Source organism: Drosophila elegans, unplaced genomic scaffold (assembly GCF_018152505.1).
Source record: "Drosophila elegans isolate 14027-0461.03 unplaced genomic scaffold, ASM1815250v1 contig_468, whole genome shotgun sequence".
NCBI classification, from domain to species: Eukaryota; Metazoa; Arthropoda; class Insecta; order Diptera; family Drosophilidae; genus Drosophila; species Drosophila elegans.
Genome location: NW_024545855.1, coordinates 254407 through 273514, shown reverse-complemented (window position 1 = coordinate 273514; position 19108 = coordinate 254407). Strand labels below are relative to the sequence as shown.

Below are 19108 nucleotides of genomic sequence, written 5' to 3'. Positions count from 1 at the left end.
CCTTTAATACTCCAGAGCTGAAACATTTCTGGTGCGTGTCAATCGCTTAATCCGGTCGAATGGGTGTTGCAACATATCGATGCCAGCCAATCAACTGGCTTATTGCTTATTTATGAATACGTCTGGTCAGCCTAATTATGTGCGAAACGACAATGAAAGATTGGGCTAAATCTGAACATCTGGTCAGTGTAATGTTACAATACAGCCGATCAAAAAGGCAGTTTCTCTTCTCCTTTAATGAATACATATTGCCAGCAATCAAAGAGGCATTATATCTCCCACATCGCACACAATCACGTTCTATTTGTATGGTGTACATCAAGAGATCAACACTTATGGAAAATCAAATTACTTTGAGTTGTTGAGGAACTGCACCCAAAATGGATTTAAACTCGGTTTATGCGATTTTTATAGTTAGCCACTTGGGCAAGTCGTTTGCAAATTCAGCTTTAAATACAAACATTCATATATGTGAGTAGTATGCCTGCGTATTTGAGCCAAGATCCAACTTTTACTTTTCGCCGAGCTCAAAAAACATAACTCGCTTCGCAGAAAGCCCGGCCAAATGATGCGAAGCAAATTAAATTACATATAACTTGGTCGAAGCGAACCGAACTGAAGTGGCTAAAAGCGGAAAGGTTGAGCATATTTTCACGGTCCTCAACACTTTGAAAAAAATATAGTTTCTTGCTTAAATTTAGTCATCAGAAATACCAAAAAATTTCGATGAAAAGTAATAAGTAAACTTTCAAAAAGATTTAAGAGATCTGCGCACCGAAATCTATTAGAAAATCAAAATAATAAAAATTATGCAGTGTAAATATTTTGGTTGGCCATAATTTACTGATTTACTTTTGTTTAAATAACTTTTTTAACATTTTGAGACATTTTTAAAATTTTAAAATTGTTTTCAAATATTAATGTTTTAAATAAAGTTCTGTACCAAAAAGTTGTCTATAGAAATACAGTTTTGTAAACCAGGCCCAGAAAATGTTTTTCAGTTTGTTACTTATGGCTATGGAAATTAGCCATTATATGATGTTGTATTGAACATTTTTCTGAAGAACTCTTTAAGTTGGTTTTTAACAATCAAGATCGGTTTGTTTTTTGTGTTTTTTTTCCAAGTGCGCGGAGAAATGCAGACAGACAATGAAGAGCAGTCCGAGTAGCCGAGCTGGCACTTTAATTATGACAAAATTTGCGTGAGTGATAGTCAAATGATGCCGCAAGCAGCGAACGATTGGTCGAGTGTCGGAGTGTTGGAGCGGGAAAAAGGTAAACAGATGGAAAAATAAACGATGCAGAGACAATAAACGGGAAAGAAATTATGAAATGTGTTCAAACTGTTACAGCAAATCAAAGGCAGTCGGCGGCAGAAGCGACGAGTTGCCCCCAACCAAAACCAAAACCCGTTTCTGTAGTGATCTTCTGGCGGGTTGGCTTTGCGGGTGTCTGCCCCGCCGGAGATCATTTAGCTGCCAGCCGGCGAAGAGTCCACAACGCGCCGAGTGTCCAAAAACCAAGCAAGATGCCCTCCCTCTGGCTGTTCATCTCGATGGTGGGTTTACCAAGGGATTTTCAAAAGGATAAACCTCTTTAATGGATTATTTATTCAACATATAGCTGACTTTGGTTGGCTGCCAGGAGTACCATTACCAGCGACCGCAGACCCCCTTTTTTGCGGAAACAGCTGGGCGGCAGCCTCAGACCACCAGGTTTGTGGTGCAGACTTTGGGCCGCACTTACGGCCTGGAAACGCAAAGGGCTCCGGCTGTTTTCGAGGATCATCAGACGCAGATTGTCCAGGTTTTGGAGCAGCGGCAGGTGCCGCAGTATCATCATCAGCAGCAGCAGCAGCAGCAGTATCATCATCATCAACAGCATCTGCACACCTCTAGCTACCAGAATCCGCTGTTGGTCAGCACCAGCTACCAGGCTCCTCCACCTGTTCCTGCTAGTCCTGTCCAGCCCTTAAACTACTATGAGCCAACACAGCCAGCTCAGCAATCTCAGCAACTCCAGGCTCCCAATTACCAAGCACCACCTCAACAGCAAACCCAAGCTCCAGCTACCTATCTGCCACCCCAGCAGCCTGCCCAGAAACTCTTCTTCGGCAATCCCTATCCCTATGCACCGGTAACCACCGGTTCGGGTCAACAGGTCCTGGACGCAGGACATGGCTCCGGAGTGGCCCCCAGCCAAGTGCAGGTTCAGCTGCTACAGGCCACGGGATCGGCACAGCCACAAACGCGAGTGGGTGACCAGGTGGGTCAGTCGCAGAGCTCCCAACTGGATGCCTACGACTACAAACAGACTGTGCCGGGTGATACCAGGGACTACCAGAGGTTCGTGACCAGTTGCCCGGGTGGCGGACAGTGCCAGCAGAAGCAGCTGAATCCCGGCCAGGTGGACGACAGCCACCAGAAGGTGCTCCAGACGGCCAGGGCCTCCACGCAGCCCCGTGTGGAGGGCTGTTTCAAGAGCCCGGTGGTCTATGTGCCCGTCGGAGCTGCCGTCAATCCTCAGGGACAACTGCGACCAAAGAATCGACGCACCTTCGAGCGCCAGGAGCAGATCCTCTCCAGATATCCCTACAACTAAGCCCCCCCCTCTCAATCTTTCTGTAAACACTCACCGAATTTCACATCGAATTTATTAGTTGTTATTACTTAGTTGCCAGTTACGTTGACTGTTGTAAATAAATCGTTCGAAGTTTAAATTTTAAAACATCAAATGTTAACCGATTCGGCGACTGATTTACTTAACAAGCCCAAAAGTATACGTATATGGGAAAAGAAGATATTTCATTCACTGAACCTGTTGGCTATTGCTCAATCGGCTTGATGGTGATATTTTATTGTGGGATTGCGTATGGACAGGCCATCAAATGCTAATTAGGCAAAATCAAATGCACAGCAAGAAATTAAACAGGTCGATTGGTCAATCTAAAAATGCATATGCTTATGCGTATATGCAAATGTTTGAAACATGCGCCAAACAATATGGAAATCAGTATTTGTAACAAATTACTCCCAACGCAAAGGAATCAAAACAAAACTCAAATGTATCAAATGTTTCTTAATCTTTTAGGTTTTAATATGTAAAGATTCAAATTATAGCCTCTTCACTACTTAAATTTAAATAAGGAATTATATGTATTGTATCGTTATTCGCAACAGCACTTAAAAATTCATTAATCGTGCTAACTGAGGCATGTTAATCACAGATATCAACGGTTTTCGGATCAATAAATTATAGCATTTAAAAACAATATAAATCTCATTAACAATTTTTGGCGAAAACCAAATTAAATGTCAAAATGGTGATAGTTAACGTTGACTTGTTGAAGAGCACAAATGTATTTTAAAGGAGTTTTGTTGTTTTTGCTCGTAATATTCTATATTAATATAACACAAGTAAGGAAATAAGAATAAATGGAATTTACAAGTTAGTAATTGTTACTTACCCTCAGATCGATTCCAAAGTTGAGTTCACCAATATTAAATGCAATTCAAGGGAAAACAAATTTTTGGATTTCGAGTATTGTTACATCAAATCTGTAAATCGGAGTTATAAATACATATCCTTGAAGGCAAACTTGCATGAAGTACCGATTAAAAATGCATCGGTAGATAACTACATTTTCCAAACAAAATCCCTTTACTCAAATTACATTCCTTAGGCAAACCTACAGATATTAAAGAGGTTTCGGACCTATATGCCCATAACCATGAACATCACCTTCGATGTATGCAAATATATGGAGACTAAAAAGCATTTTGGAAATCCCATGCTTAAGCTTTTTGAGAAAATCTCGAAAAATTACACCAACGTCAACCACAAATGTCCTTATGATGTGAGTTTACATTTAAAATATTTATTTTTTTTTTTAATTAATTAAATGTATTTTGCAGCACGATCTGTATATAGACAAGCTTCCTACCCAATTTCTTAATCAGCATTTCACCGATGTTCTGCCACTTCCACCAGGGGACTACGCTTTTTATAGCTCCTGGTACAGCAAAGGCATCGAACGAGCTACTATCAGGATATATGCTACATTAACATAAAAACAAATTGTGTTTTACAAATTTTAAAATTAAAAAAAACATGTTTTGCGAGTAATTTGATTACTTAGACTTTTTGTTATAGTTAAGTGAAAATAAAGTTTACCCAATTTCTCTTTGTGTGCCCTGCATATGTTGCAAACAAATCGCCAATTGTTTATATATTTCACACAATAAAAAGAGCTAACAAACAACTGGTTCCTCTTCATGCTTAGATTATGTCACTATCGTTTGCATATTTTCATAATAGGTTCTAAGGGCATTAACAGATGGAAACCAGATTCTGCAAGTTAGTCAGTTGTTGGAGCCCGAAGTGAAGAGACATATTTAGAATCCGAATCGGAGAATCATGAAGACGAGTTTGCTGCTAACTTTTCTGGTAATCATTGATCAGTTTTCGGAACAAAGCATAACTTGTTTTCAAGGTTATGACATCAAATGCTTAACCCTACGTTAGATGGTGATGCTTGGAGTGACATTGAGTCTGGTGCTGACTGGTGCAGATGATGGCTATGCATATGGAATACCATCGGGTGAGCAGCTGCAGGAAATCCAGGCGGTCAGTCGTCCCAGGAAACATCGCCTGAAGCCACGTGTGTACCCAGATCATCCATCCCAAGGTTGCGGAAATGTGGAGGAGACCGATCACGCCGCTGCCCTGGCCACCTACCATGCCAATCGCCCCCAACCGCGTCGTATTTACAGCCACCAGGAAATCCAGGTGGACAGCTCGTTCTTTGAGCCCTCTTCCGAGAGGATCGAGGAACTCAAGCGGATTCTCTTGGATCAGCAATAAAGTGAAATTTCTTAAAAAAATCATTTGAATTTAATTAGTTTAATAAACGAAGTCCAAAAATCTATAAACGCATTATAGCTGTATGCAATAAAAATAACATGACATGCTTTTCTGCAAAAAAAATTTAATATTTTAAGAAATTCAATTTTTAGTTAGTGATTGAAGTCCAAAAATCTTTAAACGAAATATACCTGTATGCACGTAAAACAACAAAGTTTGTTTAAGTTTATGTCACTTAATTCATAAAATGCCTTTTCTCCTTATAAGGTTTCGATAAATTGTATTCCGACCACCCGCACAATTTTATTTTGAATTTTTAAATCATTTTTGGTCAACAAAAGTGACTAGAAATGTTTAAGAAGAATTACGACAATTCCTTTCTTAACTGATTCATACTAGTAACACATTTGTCTCCAATTTAGGAAAGATAAATGTTTGTTTTTAATGTGCCAATATTTAGGTTAAAGACTGTGGAACAAAAACTGTTAAGTTGACCAACATTTTTTATTTGAAATCAATTGTTTCGCTGTTTGCTAAATAATTGAATATCTAAGGATTTTTGATGAAGAAGTTTTAAAGCCATAAACGTTGTTTAATTACTAGCCCATCAAGTGAGATTGGTTAATGAAAATTATTTTTGATATTAGTGAATTTTTTTGCAAATTAATCAGGTTCTTAGTTCTTAAAATTTTAAACATATTTTCTGATGAAATTTATATTACAAAAACTTATTTATATATAAAACAAATATGTTTTTGAAATGGAATTATATTTCTATCAGATATAATATTAATTATTTAAAAACATACAAACCTAGCTTAATATATCCACTCAAGTACCATCACTGTTTACGCTCTCCAGAATTGGCCTGCTTTCGGCGATAAAGTGAATGCTAATGGTTTTTGGGCCAATTAGATAAAATTAGATGGCAGCAGCAAAAAAAAGTGGCTTGAGCAGCATTCCAATCGAAATGACGAAAATCTGAGTGCAGTTAACAATAAATAAATAATTTATTTGTGAGCTTAAACCGAGAGGAAACAAAAACATAAACATATACAGTCAATCTAGCGGGGAATGCCGTCTAGATGTCGTAGTTGTACTTCTTGCCGTTGCCTGGATTAATGCTGTACAGGTCGTAGTCGAACTGGTCCCATTCCTGGTGATCGGCTCCCCTGGGCTGGGTGCTGCCCTTCTTCAGTTTGCGAAGAGCCTGCTTCTCCCGGTGGATGTCCACATGTGGCACCTGCTGGCGTGCCCTTTTCTCCTGAGGACTCAAAGGCTGAGGAGGTCTCACCGGAGTGTTGGCCAAGAACTGGGACTCCTCCATGCCTAGATCAGATTCGGACTCGGACTGGGCATCATAGAAGTTGGCAAAGTTCTGCAGCTGCATCGACTCAGCGGGATGATGGTCATAATAGTCGGGCATGATGAGGTTGTAGTTCCCAGTGAGAGTCATTGGCTTCTGGGGACTGGGGGCATAGGCGAAACTGGGGGAACTGGCGGCGGTGCCCAGATCCTTGGTGCGACTGAATCGAGGAAGTGCCTCCGAGATACTCAAAACTACAGCCAAACTGCAGCTGAGCAGGATCTTTATTAAATGTAAGACAAGATAAATATTATAAAGAAATGTTTTCTTATAAAAAAGAATTTTTCATCAAGACAATCTGTGCTAATACTGAATTTACAAAATGGTTCCCATAAATATTAGAAAAACAAAATTTGTATTCAATCTGCTTTAATTTGGAATTTTACTAAAAGATTCCAATACAATTTCATTAATGTTAATGTTAAGACAATGTTAATGACAAATTATTATTAATCCATTTAGTTTAGGTAGCAAAAACTGATTTTGAAAACATTTGCAAGTACATTTAAAATAAATTTAAATCCTTTTAAATTAATAACTTTAAAGAAATATATTATTTTTTAAGGGACACATACGAGATACTCATTTTAATTTGAAGGTGAGTAGTCAAATTTGTATTTTTAATATACTAGGGGTCAAAAATGTTATGTATACACTTTAAATGCTTACCATTTGTGTATTATATTTGCAAGCCATTTTTAATATACGAGTATAAACACCGATAATGATTCTATTAAATTAAATTGAGTTTAATTTTAGCACTTTGGTTGCTTGTTCACATTTGCTGGAGGATCTTTATGTGTTTTCGGCTGACGTCTGACTTTATTCCCCGTCAGTGCGCTTAATTCGAGCTCTTAAACCAGTCTAATGTTCTGAGCCGTGCGATTTTGTATTTAAAGCAAAAAGCCAGGCGAAAGCCGAAAGAATTTCATTTCATTTCGTTTCGTTTGATTTGTTTTGTTTTGTTTGCCAGCCTCGGCTTTATTGGCATGCAAATCCGGTTTCGAAACTTTGATTTCTGATGGCGATGGTGATGCTGAGGCTGAGGCTGAGGCTGATACTGATACCGATGCTGAATCTGAATCTGAATCTGAGGTTCGCGGAGTGAGTGACACACGTTGAGGCGAGGAGCACAGGTCAGGAACACCTGAGGAAAGCCGGAGATTCAGCGGCTTTGAAGCGGCTTTGAAGCGGGTTTGTGGCGTCAGGCACTGACTGGATACAAAAGAAATGCAAATCTGGACGGGATGCTGGAGATGGAGATGGACTATGAGGCGCTCGCGTTGACACACATTTGATGGGATGATTCATGGAACGAGCGCGGCAATTAATACAAATTATACGTAATAAAAATATTAATTGCACTCGCTTTGTACCACTGAACTTGGGTTTTTAAAGTAATTGAGTCGGGGAGAGGATATGTTAATTGGCATATTACAAATTGGCACATCAATCACTGCTTTTTATTGCCTCGCATCGATATGACATTTCAATTTCAGTCACCCTCCTGTCACCTCCTGAAAGCACACTGATAATCCTGCGGCTCGGTTCAATAACATTTCGCCACATCCCATCGGGAAAATCCCAGGCAGTGCCTTTTGAAAGCTGAACCTCAGTGCTCGTTTCCCCGAGATCATATCTTAATCCAATGCAAACAGGTAGCTCTGTTGAGCTCGCAAATAAAACAAAAACGAATTAGAACGCACTTCAAAGTGTGCTCTTTTAATTGGCGGCTTTTTACGATCACTTAAGATAAGAGTTAGGAAAACCTAAGCCAGACTTGGGTACTGCTCGATTAATTGATACCCAGTAACTGTATTTTACAAGTCCAACAAATATTCATTGAAAATAAAATATTGAAAGATTTGTAGGGAATTTTGGACAGGCACTTAATTTAATTGTATTACAAATACTGTAGCACTTATGCCATAAACAAATAAATACAAAGAATTTATAATCTTTATATTAAATTCTCATTAAATACATATAATTAATGTTAATTTTTCAGCATTTAGTCTTTTTTGAAGAAAAATTATTAACTTAAAATTTCAAATGTTCAATTAATAACAACACCCAAAGAAAAATGTACTCAGAAACTAATATATTCTTTCATTGATTTTAAACTATTGGGTATAAAAATAAAATGAGTATTAAATGAATACAACGAAACTGTCAAACTTAATCTTATGTGGTTTAAAAATAAGACCCAAGACTACAGTTTTAGACTCTGCGGTATAGAAATGAAACCGAAAAGTAAAGAGGTTTTATTATTTAGTTTTGAACTAATACCCATACTTTAATACTGTCAAATTTTGATTTTTTTAGTGCTCCTCTTTTAATAAAAAGCAATATAAAATTATTCTAGTTAGAACAGTTTCTTGTTTATTTTATAGCCATATTTTTATCTGATGTCTTGTGACTACTTGGGAAGTCTAGAGCCCCAAAAAAACGTCATATATGATGACTTGCCATATGGAATCAAAGACAAATCGTTCCACATATCTTAGGCTAAGCCGGAATGGTCATTTGGGTTTAACCACAGTTTATTTACAGAGTTCGATGGGAAGTTGGTGGCAGCCAACATCGATGTTATTTCCCGCAGTTCAAAAATAAATTAGCATGTTCCAATGTTTTATATTTTTGGTTGGAATGTCAAGCGCACACGCTCGTGAACGTAGAAAGAGAGGGAATAGGGGGGGGAGGTCCAGAAAGAGACAGCAGGCCACCCCCTCGATAAAAACGAAGGCATAAATAAGTTTTAGTGTCTCGGGGAAACCCGTTGTCTCTGGTTTCAGCATTTCTCGGATTTTTTGGGGAAATATTTAATGCCTCCAGCAACGTCAGAACTCATTTAGCTTTGTTTTAAGCACTTACATTTTATTTCATTTCGTTTCGTTTAATTTGTTTGCAATTTGTATTTTGCATACGTGAATATACACAAAGTTTTTATTTCTGTTGGCTTTTCGTTTTCCCTTTTGTGTGTAAATTGGCCCGTTTTTAATTTTGTACTTTTTGTTTTGTCATTTTTGTGCACATGTTTTGGAGATCAAAGACATGCTTTCGAGCAGCAGAGAAAACAGTGTGTTTTTTTTTCGTTTTTTTTGCGGGAATATATGTAAAACATTTTGTTGGGAATTTGCGTCAGAGTTTGAATTTAATACTTTTGCTTAAGCCTCGCATAAAATTTCAATTATTTCAGACAGGAGTTTGTGTTTGCGCTTAACTATTTGCCAAAGGCCAACGCCACAACACCGATCGAATTGGAAGCCTCAAAGCAACGTGCCCCGGAATATAACCACAAAATTACTTACTCGCCAGACAAGCCCTCGTCCCCCTGGAAAATCGAAGTACACTTCGCCGACCCTGCGGTTTCCTAGACAAACGTTGCTTCCCAATTCCACAATCCTCAATCCCCCATTCCCTATCCTAACTGGCAAACCAAACCAAACCAAACCAAACAGCCAAGTGTCGCCTGGGGCATTGCATCATTATCGATGCAGGCAGCGGCGAATGCAAATCGCATTAAATCTAATATGCCATTCGACCACAACAAACTGTGCACATCATTTGCCATTGACATCGACCCACCTACAAGCCACCTACAAGCCACCCACAATCCACCCACTGACCACCCACCATCCAGCACCCCATGTCCGTCACCCACAATCCAATCACCGGCATCTGGTCGCTGGTCAAATGGAAACCTCAGACAGACTTGAGCATCGGGTTCATTGTTTTCCTGCTTACGTCCAGATAAAGTCACTGTGGCCGATAAATAATCACCTCTCGCAATAATTTACTCGTACTTACCTTGATTATGACGCCTTGCCATTCCATAAAACAATATAAACAAGGATAAGGTTAAAATTAATATTGAATAATGATTTATGGAAAATGTTATTTGAAATAGTTTATGAGGCAGCATTAAATTTTGAAAATGTAGCTGATTGTGATGCATTTTACCAGGTTAGAGTATAGGCAAATTAATTTCAAGCTAAAAAGCTTTGCTTTTTTAAGCTTTGCTTTAAATACTTAGCTTCTGGAAAAATTTAAATTAGTGCACAAGAATTTAATTCAGACCTTCTACGATTTTGGTTTAATTAATACATATTTGTTTGAATTTTGCAGATGCTCCAAAAAGCCGAACATTTTTAATTCGCATAATTGACTAAAATTTACTAAAATATTAAAAAATTCTTTTAACTATATATAAGAAAAAAAATGCTGATAAGCCAAATTTATAGCTTAGAATCATGCAAATAAAATGTAAAGCCAGCAAAAAATGATTATGAATAACATTTACAAACTCTTTAATACATTTGTGCGATAATGTCCAGCCTAGGAACAAATTAATTTTGGGCGTTGACAATGGGTGCCTTGCTAATGAATTCGATATATCAGCCGAGGACGACGATGGTGTTGCCGGGTGATCATTTCCTGAACGTCTGTCGCCATGGACTTGACGAAGGACATCGCCATCTCGCCGTACATGTACCACGCCCTATACGGACACTGGTCGAAGCGGATGAGGGCCTGCTGGATCACTATGCCGTTGGCCAGGAAATTGGCCACCAGCACCAGGATATAGGCGGATACCACGCCCATGATGACCAGTTTCTGGGCGGATGGATTCTCGCGTGGCTCGTTCCACTTGGAAAGGGCATAAACCGTAGCCGCACTGAGTGGAGCGGCGGCCACGGCCATGAAGGTGTCGAAGCGGTAGCTCAGAACCATCACCGCCGAGTACTTCACACCCAGGAAGAACGTGTCCACGAAGATGTTGAAGTTCATCTGCGGACGGACTAGAGCGGCCAACAGCAACACGTACAGCGCCACAAAGGCTGCCCCTTGGCGCAGGGTCACCTCAAAACGGGGCATTTCTGGTTAAACTGTGGAAAGATCGGTAAAAACAATTTAATTACTACTAAAATAAATTAAATATTCAGTCTCAAACCCCCATAATTATTAAAATTTTTTAAAATTTGTAATCAAATTGATTTACAATACGGGGGAATTACGGTTACAATACGGTTGCTAAACACAGTTTAATTACTACATAAATAAATTTAATATTTAGTTTTGTATTAAATTATGTTTATTAAAATTGTTTGAAAATTTAAACTATGAACAAATTCTTGTTTTGAAAATCTTAAAGGTTTTGAAAGATATACACTTCATTTAGAATTTTTTTTATTAGTTTATTATAAAGTAGATGAAAATGTTTGATTAAACTGTTATTCAAATATATTATGTGCATAAATGCAATTGCATAAAAATTGATTTCAATATGTTTACAAATCATACTTTATGTAATATATATATTAAAGACAGCATTAATAAACATTTTTTTTGAGAGCAATTATAATGTGCACAAGTAAAAGGAGTAAAACAGAAAAAAAATTTACATATTAATTGCAGTAATTAAAATGCTAAATGTAAACTGTGTAAATATATATAAAATAGTTCTCCGTTGCTTATGAGATAGCCACTAAATTTAAATGGAGGTACTTTTTAGATCTCGACATGCCCCTCCCTGATTCTTATTTTAACCTGACTTGAAACCAATCTATCAATCCGATCTTGCACGCGTAATCTGGCTTTTGTTATCGAAGGCCCGGTCGTTTGTCTACCTAATACCCTAATTAAGACCCACTCCCCCGGGCACACAGTCGTTGCTTATTCAGAGTGGCCCCAAACATCCGACCATTAGACCATCCATCAACCCAAATAGACTTCAATTAACTGCAGTTCATCAGCCTCCGCGGATGAGTGCTTTCCCACTTCCCGCAGTCTTTGGTTTCGACGACTCATCGAAGCCTTTTGCAATTACTTAACACATTCGAAATGTCATCACAAATGCACTTGCAATCGCGAAATCTCAGACGCGCAGACATGCAGACAAGTGGACTGCAGTAATAACCTCATAATATGGGTCATTAGCGCAGGCGGGACACGCTGCCACGCCCATTAATTACTTGCATTTCCATCGATAAGACTGAGTCTACACACTTTCCAAAGACCAAAAAAAAGAAAGAAAGAAGCAGCAAAAATAAATAAGAAAAACGGGAAAAGCGGAAACGTCAGAGCGGCAGCAGTAAAGCTTAATTATTTGTCAATTTTCCATGCTGGCGTGCTGTAGTGGAAAATTAATTGACATGGAAAATGGGAAAATTAAAAATGCCAATAGGGAAAATCGAACGGAGCGCAATCTTTGCGACAACGTCAATAAATCAATGCAAATGCCCTAACAATGCCGGCTAATTGCGAAATGATTAAGCGAAAGTGGCCGAATCACAATTCAAAATTCATTTCCATGTGCCTGTAATGGCTGTGTGCACTTGTGTGCGTTATGGTGGGCGGAACGGGGCGTGGTTGGATGACGGGTAGGGGGAGGAAAGCGAGGTGACATTGTGGACCACCCGTTGACAGCGATAAATCAGCAGGTGTAATGAGTCAAAGTTAACGTTATGCATGGATCATTAATCACACACGCATAACAAATTAAGAGTACATTATTCCATTGCCACACAAACACACATACCCACACAAATTTACCTACATGTGTGTGTGCGTGAGCATTATTCCTTCCATACTTTTAGGATTTTTAGTTGTCTTATAATGACTTATGGTAATCATAAAGGGAAAGTTTTTTGAATACTTTACCCCTTTCAATACTTATTTATATCCTTTTTGGAAAAAAGAGGTTTCTAAATCCAATATCCTATGCAATAAAAGATTAACGTTAATCTACAAGGGTGCTTGCGTCCACGATCCCCGAAAAAGGGCTTCCGTTTATTTTACCAGCAGTACTTGGAGCATTCTCGCAGCATCTCTCTGTTTACCCACTCGCTAATTGTAAATGCCAATCAGGACGGTGCCAGGACCCAGCTGAGAAGACAAAGCCAACTGTCTCCGAACTACTCCGCCAGTTGAGTGCGGCTGAGTGCCGGGGGTGTGCGATTGCAAGCGGGCCAAAAAGCTGAGTTGAGCTGCCTGATTGCTCCAATTGCCAGGAGCCCGGGCACGCACGGCTGCCTCATACAAACTTGCAACTAAACAGGACGACTCGAGGACTCAGGGACTCCAGGATGCCTGGATGCCGGGATGCAGGGGATGCCAGGACTCACTCGGCAGCAACAACAATCGCTTCTGTCAACGCACAAAAGACAGCGCTGACGTAACGAAACGGTTAATTTAGAGTACGACAACGACAACGACAACAACAACGAGAACGACAACAAACGAAGGCAGTTCAAAAGCCGTCAGCGCGAGATGAGATGAGGTTGCAGATGGGCATAAAGAGAACAACACGAAGCAGCAGCAGCAACATCAAAACACTCAAAAAAAAAAATAAGTGCAAAATACTCATTTAACTAAGCCACCACCGAAGCAAAGACTTCAGATTTTATGAACAGAACATCGAAATAAATATTAAGGAACAAGATACTACATACATTTATAGTAAAAATAGTATTTATTTAGTAATTTCATTTGTGAGTAATTGTTTATACTACTACCCCTGAATCTTTCGTGAATCTAAAATTTAATTTTAAGATCTATATTCAAGAAATAAAACACTGTAACCCTATCAACAGTGAAAAGGTATTTGGTTAGAACTTAAAAATATTAATCTGTTGCAAAGCAACAATAAATTTTCTTAGTGGAGTGGCAGCAACAACAGAAACAGCAGCTATGTGCCATTTGCATAGGGGCGTGTACGAAGTCCGGGATCTGCAATTACAAAGCACCAGCTCGAGATTGGAATGAAGGTTGGGATGGGGGTAAGGGTAGTGCAAATAGAGGATAGGGTTCTAGATTCTAGCCATATAAAACATTTTTTAGTGCGCTGATGCTGGCGAATGTTTAGAATTTAATTAGCCACGCTCCCTGATTATGCGTGCATGAAATAACAGCCCTCGAATGGGGCCCTATAAAATGGATACTAAAGTGCCGATGACAACAAAGGACCCACCCCCACGCCCCTCTGCCCCTCAGCCCCTCAGCCCCCTGCCCTTTCAACTCACATCTGCAAGACGTCAAAGGGTCGGGCCACAGGCACATCCAGTCCAATTTCAGTTTTATTGTCAAAAGCTACAGCGAACGGGTAGTTGAACACAAATTTTGAAAAGTTCTTCTTTAACATGTTCCAGTACACAATTTTATACTTTTCGAAATTTATTAAAGTTTTGACTTGTATTGAAAGGTTAACTGCGTAAGGAACAATTGGAAGCTTCTGTAAAAGGGATTGCTTTTATTTCACCATTTTATTGTCACAGTTTTTTAATAAAAATAATTAATTAAATTATTAAGACCAAAGGTGTTCTAAATTATGCTTGAAAAGTCATTAATTCGTATAAATCATAGATATCTTTATAAATGTACCAACAAAGCTTAAAGTACTAAGTAAAGATAATAAGCTTTGATCTGTTTGGCTTAAGTGTCTCAAAATTGTAGTCTTGTACTTGCGATTAAAATGCAATGCACAAATAATAAAAAACTGTTTTAAGATTCAGTTAGCCTTAAGGAGTCCTTTCTTAGGACTAAAATTTCCTTGGGAAACCCCCAAGAACCCTAAAGATCTCTCCGATTGCAGACCTCATCCCTCGCCCGTTCGCCTAGCATCCCGGTCATCAACTCCTTTGCGGGCAATGCAAATGCAGGCAGCTGCTTCGTTGACAGGACAAACAACAAATAACAAACAATGGGCGACACTTCAGCACTTTCATTTTCCCGCTCGAACACTTGCAAAAAACACTCCGCCGCAGACTCATCGCTCCGCCACACATAGCTCATAGCACATAGGGCATAACACATACATTTTGTGGATTTTTATTTATTATTTTGCTTCTTTTCTGCGGTGGTGCAGCTCACTCACACAGACGCCCCACAATTTGCGAGTCGCACTCAACATGAAGTGTTTTGTGCGGTTTTTTCGTGTTGCATGTTTTATACGGTCGTACGTATATTTTTAGAAATTGTTTTCAGTTGCATGTTTTACTTTTATGTTGAGTTCTGTGACAGCTCGAACAGATCCTGGTGGGTTGAGGACCTCGGTGGCTCAGGTTCAGTGTGCACCACTGGCGGGTGGAGACACGATGACAGATAAGTCACATATTGTTCGGGAAGTTTCCGCGCTGCAAAAGGTTGACAACTAAATCGAGTAAGGAATTTCCTCTGGGACTAAATAAAAACAAATAGTGAAAAAATAACCTAAACTTGAATCATGGTAAAGCTGGCGCTTATAGTTATTTTCGTTGAAAGTAAATTATTTTCCACTATATGACTGGGATTAAAAAAACTACATATGAATGCAATGAACGATTCTAAAACTATTTGTTTTAGACTAAAAAAGGACTATAAATGTTAGCTAAAGCTAATTAGCTATTAATAGCTATTAAGGGGTTCAACTGTATTGGAGTTTTTAGTAAAAGTATTCAATATTTCCACCCACCAGTAGCCCCCTTTCCAATTAAAAATTACACAGTACCTGAAAGTCGTTATCCCCTTTTCAAAATTGAATGTGGAACATCTGCTGCTGGCGTATAGATGAAAATTCAATGGACACACATATGCACGTCCACCAATGCACACACATGATCGACCAGCCCCAAAAGTATGCAACACTTTGCCCGACTCTCTATGCGCATCTTTATTAATTATGCCAGCGATTTAATTAAAAACTTAACCAGCTGTCGCCTTGAGCACCATGGCACTGAGCAGTGGGATCGTCTCGTGACCACCCAAAGTGGGCGGACAAGGCGTGGCAGTGGGTGTGGGTGTGGCACTGGTTGCGGCAACTTCCGATGGATTGCAGCAAAGTTGGCAACTTGCTGGCGCTGCAGTTGCCGGGGATGGGCTAATTAAAATGCATTGTTTAATGCAAATAATGGATTATATACTATAGTTGGTACTTTTCAGTGTTTACTTACGGCGGGTGGCCCTTGAGATCTGGCGCCCAAACGGCTTCTGCTGATGCGGCTGGCGGCGCCTTAACGATTTTTGGCCCTGGTTTGGCTGCTGGATATTGTTGTTGTTGTTCGGTATGAATTGGCTTTGGCAGTTGGAGGCGCAGTTGCTGCTGCTGGTTGGCTGGTTGTTCAGGTTGCACATTGACGCCATTGAACCCGGCCAATATTTGGGGTTGTTGACCCACGACGTTTTCATAAACAAAAAAGTCTTGTCCCTGCGGTTGCCTCGGTTGATTTGTGGCCGGTTGTTGCTGTTTTGGTTGGTGTTGCTGTTGTTTTGGTTGGTGTTGCTGCTGTTGTTGCTGGCGGTGATGCTGCTGCCAATTTGGCACAGTTTGGCCTAGTAACTCGTGCAACAATGGCGCCAACGCTTCGCTGCCTGTGATTTTTTGCAAATGCTGCTGCAGCGCGGCTTCCTCAATCTTCTGTCCAGCCGCGCGTTCGATGCTCAAAATACCGGTGTTGTGTTGCTTCCTGCAAGCAAATAGTTTGCTCAATAGATTGACCCGCTAACCACCACACCCACTTAGCCTGCCACCCACAACACGACCTACTTTGTCAGCGGCTGTGCAAACATTTGCGAAGCACCTCCCAAACAAACCAGCGACAAGTGGAGCAGAACGAGCCAATTTGGATACATATTCAAAGACTTATTAGTGTGCTAGACCTTCCAGTCGAAACTCTCACCAAGAACTAAACCCCGACTAACTAACTTCACACATCAAATATTTTCCGAAGCAATGGATTCTCATTAGGAGAAGCTTGCTTTTAGCCTTCGCATTCGATTAGGTTTCTTGTTTTCGGGCATTAATTATTTTCGAGCTAATTATACATGCACATTAATATGCAAATATTATGAAGTGTGAACATTTTGATATGCCCCATTGGTTTCGGTATGATAATTACCATTTTAGCTTTACAGATCCGAATGGAGGCCCGGCAGCGATTCTCGAGTGAGTGGATCTCAATTAAGTTAGTACAAAAAAGGGTGATTAATTAATTGGTTTAAGCTAATAATAAATATGACCTGCTTATGACTAATAAGTAAATTTATAGCATAAGTATATTACAAGTATTTTGACTGGAGGAGTTCTACTTCATCAGGTAATCTTAATGTTTAACAAAGAGCTCTAAATTATGAATTAATTTGACTTTATTAAGCTTTATTTTAAATACGCGATACACTTTTATTAGTCTATTAAAAATTCTTTGCGGTAGAAGAACTAAGTATTAAGCCTTGTTTCAGTTATGTTAATCCCATCATAACTTATATGATGTTGTACTCTCAACTTAAAGAGCTCTTAAGCTCAAACCCATAAAATCTGGAATCTCAAACTGTTGCATTAACATATTTTCATAGAGACGGGGCGATAAATCCCAGCTAAAATGTCAACCATGCAAGCTAGCAATTCCTGTCAAACTGTAAAGTGGCCCTTAGCTTCAGCTTCCATTTCTCCGCTCTCCGTGGATGTGTGGCAAAATGTTTTTCCATTAAATTACAACCCCCATCCCCCGCTCCTCCCATCTAGAAAACCCCCTTGTCATCAGTGGCCTTCGTCTGCGTGTTGGCTCGACCAGCAAAGTCATGAAATTTAGTGTTGGCGGCATAATTAGACCATCAATTGCGGAAAACTCATGACAGTCATGAATGGCCGACTCTGTGTTTGTGTGTGTGTAGATCTGTGTCTGTGTTGGAGGGGAAAACCACAGGGGCGGGGGGCATGGCCAGGGGCTAGGCATACTCTGGAATAAAGTAATATGGGCCCCAAGCATAAACTCATCAGCGTCGGAAATGCTGACAGCGATGAGGACGACATCAGCAACAAGAGCAGCTTCAACCTCACACGTTGAAAAACATGATTTCATAATTATATAATTTTCAAATATAAACATAAAAAGTTTTACCATATACCATAAGTTCCTAACAATAACTTTAAAAATAATAATAAATAAATAAAATAATAATGATTAAAGCAATTACAAGAGAAACGTATTTCAAATAAAGCTTAACAAAAATAAGGGCAATAAAATACGTAAATTCTTATTGGCGTAATAGCACAAGTCTAAATATTATTTCATGGCTTTAGAATTTTTCAAATGTTTTGTTTGATTTTTAAGACAAGTTTCTAGAACACAAACCTTATAGAAATAAAACTTGTTAAAAGATAAATAACTTTCTGGATTTCCAAATATAATGCACATTTCAATGTATACATTTTTTTCAGTGGTTAAACAGCATCAGAATTTTGACGATGGTAGGGATTGTTGCTCACAACAACTAGTCCTGGGTACAACAACTATGCTGCCCACAATAAAGTCGGAATGTAAAGCACAAACGCTACTTTTGTTGCTCATAAATATTCACTGGAATATATTCGGTCTCCTCCGCTTCTGGTTGTTGTCCTTGTGGATTCGCTTTCGTTTTTCACCGCTTTTCGGCCAAAGGCGCAAAAGTGTGAAATGGCCGAGTGCGAGTTCGAGTGCTCATAGCCATAGCCATACATATATTTTCTATTTTTATGACGATTTTTCGGTGACTGTTTTAGCCAGCCGAGTGTGAAAGTTAAGCACGTAAATTACAGGCGAGCCCTGCGAGTGAAATTAAAAACGCAGTGCACAGTGGCCGAAAACCAGAAAACACTTAAAATATGGCAACAACCTCTCACTGGGGTTCACCCCCTTTGCTCCATTACACCTGGCGACAAAATATTAGGGCATCAAAGAAAAAAATGTATAAGGTAATTATACTCATTTTTATAAAATTTCAAATCAATTTGGTCCTAATACTTGGCATATTACTTTGATATATTTGAGGAAGTGAAAAGTTATTATTTTTATAATATCAATTTAAAATTATTCAGTGGTAAAAATTATATATGTTGAGCTGTGGATATCATAATTGATTGATACC

At 39.1% G+C, this 19108-nt stretch overlaps 6 protein-coding genes across 7 annotated transcripts; 3 read left to right on the top strand and 3 right to left on the bottom strand.

Annotated features, from left to right (window-relative positions):
• The first annotated feature begins 1451 nt into the window (after nt 1–1451).
• LOC108148526 (mediator of RNA polymerase II transcription subunit 15) lies at nt 1452–2727 on the top strand. Its single transcript, XM_017275563.2, has 2 exons — nt 1452–1558; nt 1624–2727. The coding sequence occupies exons 1-2, from the start codon at nt 1529–1531 to the stop codon at nt 2599–2601; spliced, it is 1008 nt and encodes a 335-aa protein (XP_017131052.1). The 5' UTR covers nt 1452–1528; the 3' UTR covers nt 2602–2727.
• A 629-nt stretch (nt 2728–3356) lies between these two features.
• On the top strand, nt 3357–4070 carry LOC108148604. The gene is made up of 4 exons (XM_017275682.1): nt 3357–3416; nt 3473–3628; nt 3683–3856; nt 3915–4070. Exons 1-4 carry the CDS (start codon nt 3357–3359, stop codon nt 4068–4070), a joined length of 546 nt encoding a protein of 181 aa, XP_017131171.1.
• Nucleotides 4071–4338: 268 nt separating this feature from the next.
• On the top strand, nt 4339–4931 carry LOC108148577. 2 transcript variants are annotated; one of them, XM_017275623.2, is made up of 2 exons: nt 4339–4446; nt 4525–4931. In XM_017275623.2, the coding sequence occupies exons 1-2, from the start codon at nt 4417–4419 to the stop codon at nt 4861–4863; spliced, it is 369 nt and encodes a 122-aa protein (XP_017131112.1). In that variant the 5' UTR covers nt 4339–4416; the 3' UTR covers nt 4864–4931. The 2 variants fall into 2 exon arrangements, with proteins under 2 accessions (XP_017131112.1, XP_017131113.1); XM_017275624.2 differs by having other exon boundaries at nt 4365–4446; nt 4493–4931.
• Nucleotides 4932–5849: 918 nt separating this feature from the next.
• LOC108148578 lies at nt 5850–7088 on the bottom strand. The gene is made up of 2 exons (XM_017275625.2): nt 6899–7088; nt 5850–6451 (listed from the first exon to the last, which is right to left on the bottom strand). The coding sequence occupies exons 1-2, from the start codon at nt 6923–6925 to the stop codon at nt 5945–5947; spliced, it is 534 nt and encodes a 177-aa protein (XP_017131114.1). The 5' UTR covers nt 6926–7088; the 3' UTR covers nt 5850–5944.
• A 3434-nt stretch (nt 7089–10522) lies between these two features.
• LOC108148571 lies at nt 10523–14438 on the bottom strand. The gene is made up of 2 exons (XM_017275617.2): nt 14254–14438; nt 10523–11118 (listed from the first exon to the last, which is right to left on the bottom strand). The coding sequence occupies exon 2, from the start codon at nt 11105–11107 to the stop codon at nt 10610–10612; it is 498 nt and encodes a 165-aa protein (XP_017131106.1). The 5' UTR covers nt 11108–11118; nt 14254–14438; the 3' UTR covers nt 10523–10609.
• Nucleotides 14439–15877: 1439 nt separating this feature from the next.
• Nucleotides 15878–16863, bottom strand: LOC108148600 (ataxin-2 homolog). Its single transcript, XM_017275678.2, has 3 exons — nt 16752–16863; nt 16159–16671; nt 15878–16085 (listed from the first exon to the last, which is right to left on the bottom strand). The coding sequence occupies exons 1-3, from the start codon at nt 16835–16837 to the stop codon at nt 15911–15913; spliced, it is 774 nt and encodes a 257-aa protein (XP_017131167.1). The 5' UTR covers nt 16838–16863; the 3' UTR covers nt 15878–15910.
• Between the last annotated feature and the right edge of the window lie 2245 nt (nt 16864–19108).

Coding starts and splice junctions, on each gene's coding strand:
- LOC108148526 (XM_017275563.2), top strand. CDS start 1,529: ATGCCCTCCCTCTGGCTGTTCATCTCGATG. Junction 1,559..1,623: donor TCTGGCTGTTCATCTCGATG/GTGGGTTTACCA, acceptor TTCAACATATAG/CTGACTTTGGTTGGCTGCCA.
- LOC108148578 (XM_017275625.2), bottom strand. CDS start 6,925: ATGGCTTGCAAATATAATACACAAATG. Junction 6,452..6,898: donor GCAAATATAATACACAAATG/GTAAGCATTTAA, acceptor CATTTAATAAAG/ATCCTGCTCAGCTGCAGTTT.
- LOC108148600 (XM_017275678.2), bottom strand. CDS start 16,837: ATGTATCCAAATTGGCTCGTTCTGCTCCACTTGTCGCTGGTTTGTTTG. Junction 16,672..16,751: donor TTTGCACAGCCGCTGACAAA/GTAGGTCGTGTT, acceptor ATTTGCTTGCAG/GAAGCAACACAACACCGGTA. Junction 16,086..16,158: donor GATCTCAAGGGCCACCCGCC/GTAAGTAAACAC, acceptor CATTTTAATTAG/CCCATCCCCGGCAACTGCAG.
- LOC108148604 (XM_017275682.1), top strand. CDS start 3,357: ATGTATTTTAAAGGAGTTTTGTTGTTTTTGCTCGTAATATTCTATATT. Junction 3,417..3,472: donor TCTATATTAATATAACACAA/GTAAGGAAATAA, acceptor ACTTACCCTCAG/ATCGATTCCAAAGTTGAGTT. Junction 3,629..3,682: donor TACCGATTAAAAATGCATCG/GTAGATAACTAC, acceptor TACATTCCTTAG/GCAAACCTACAGATATTAAA.
- LOC108148577 (XM_017275623.2), top strand. CDS start 4,417: ATGAAGACGAGTTTGCTGCTAACTTTTCTG. Junction 4,447..4,524: donor GTTTGCTGCTAACTTTTCTG/GTAATCATTGAT, acceptor ACCCTACGTTAG/ATGGTGATGCTTGGAGTGAC.
- LOC108148571 (XM_017275617.2), bottom strand. CDS start 11,107: ATGCCCCGTTTTGAGGTGACCCTGCGCCAAGGGGCAGCCTTTGTGGCG.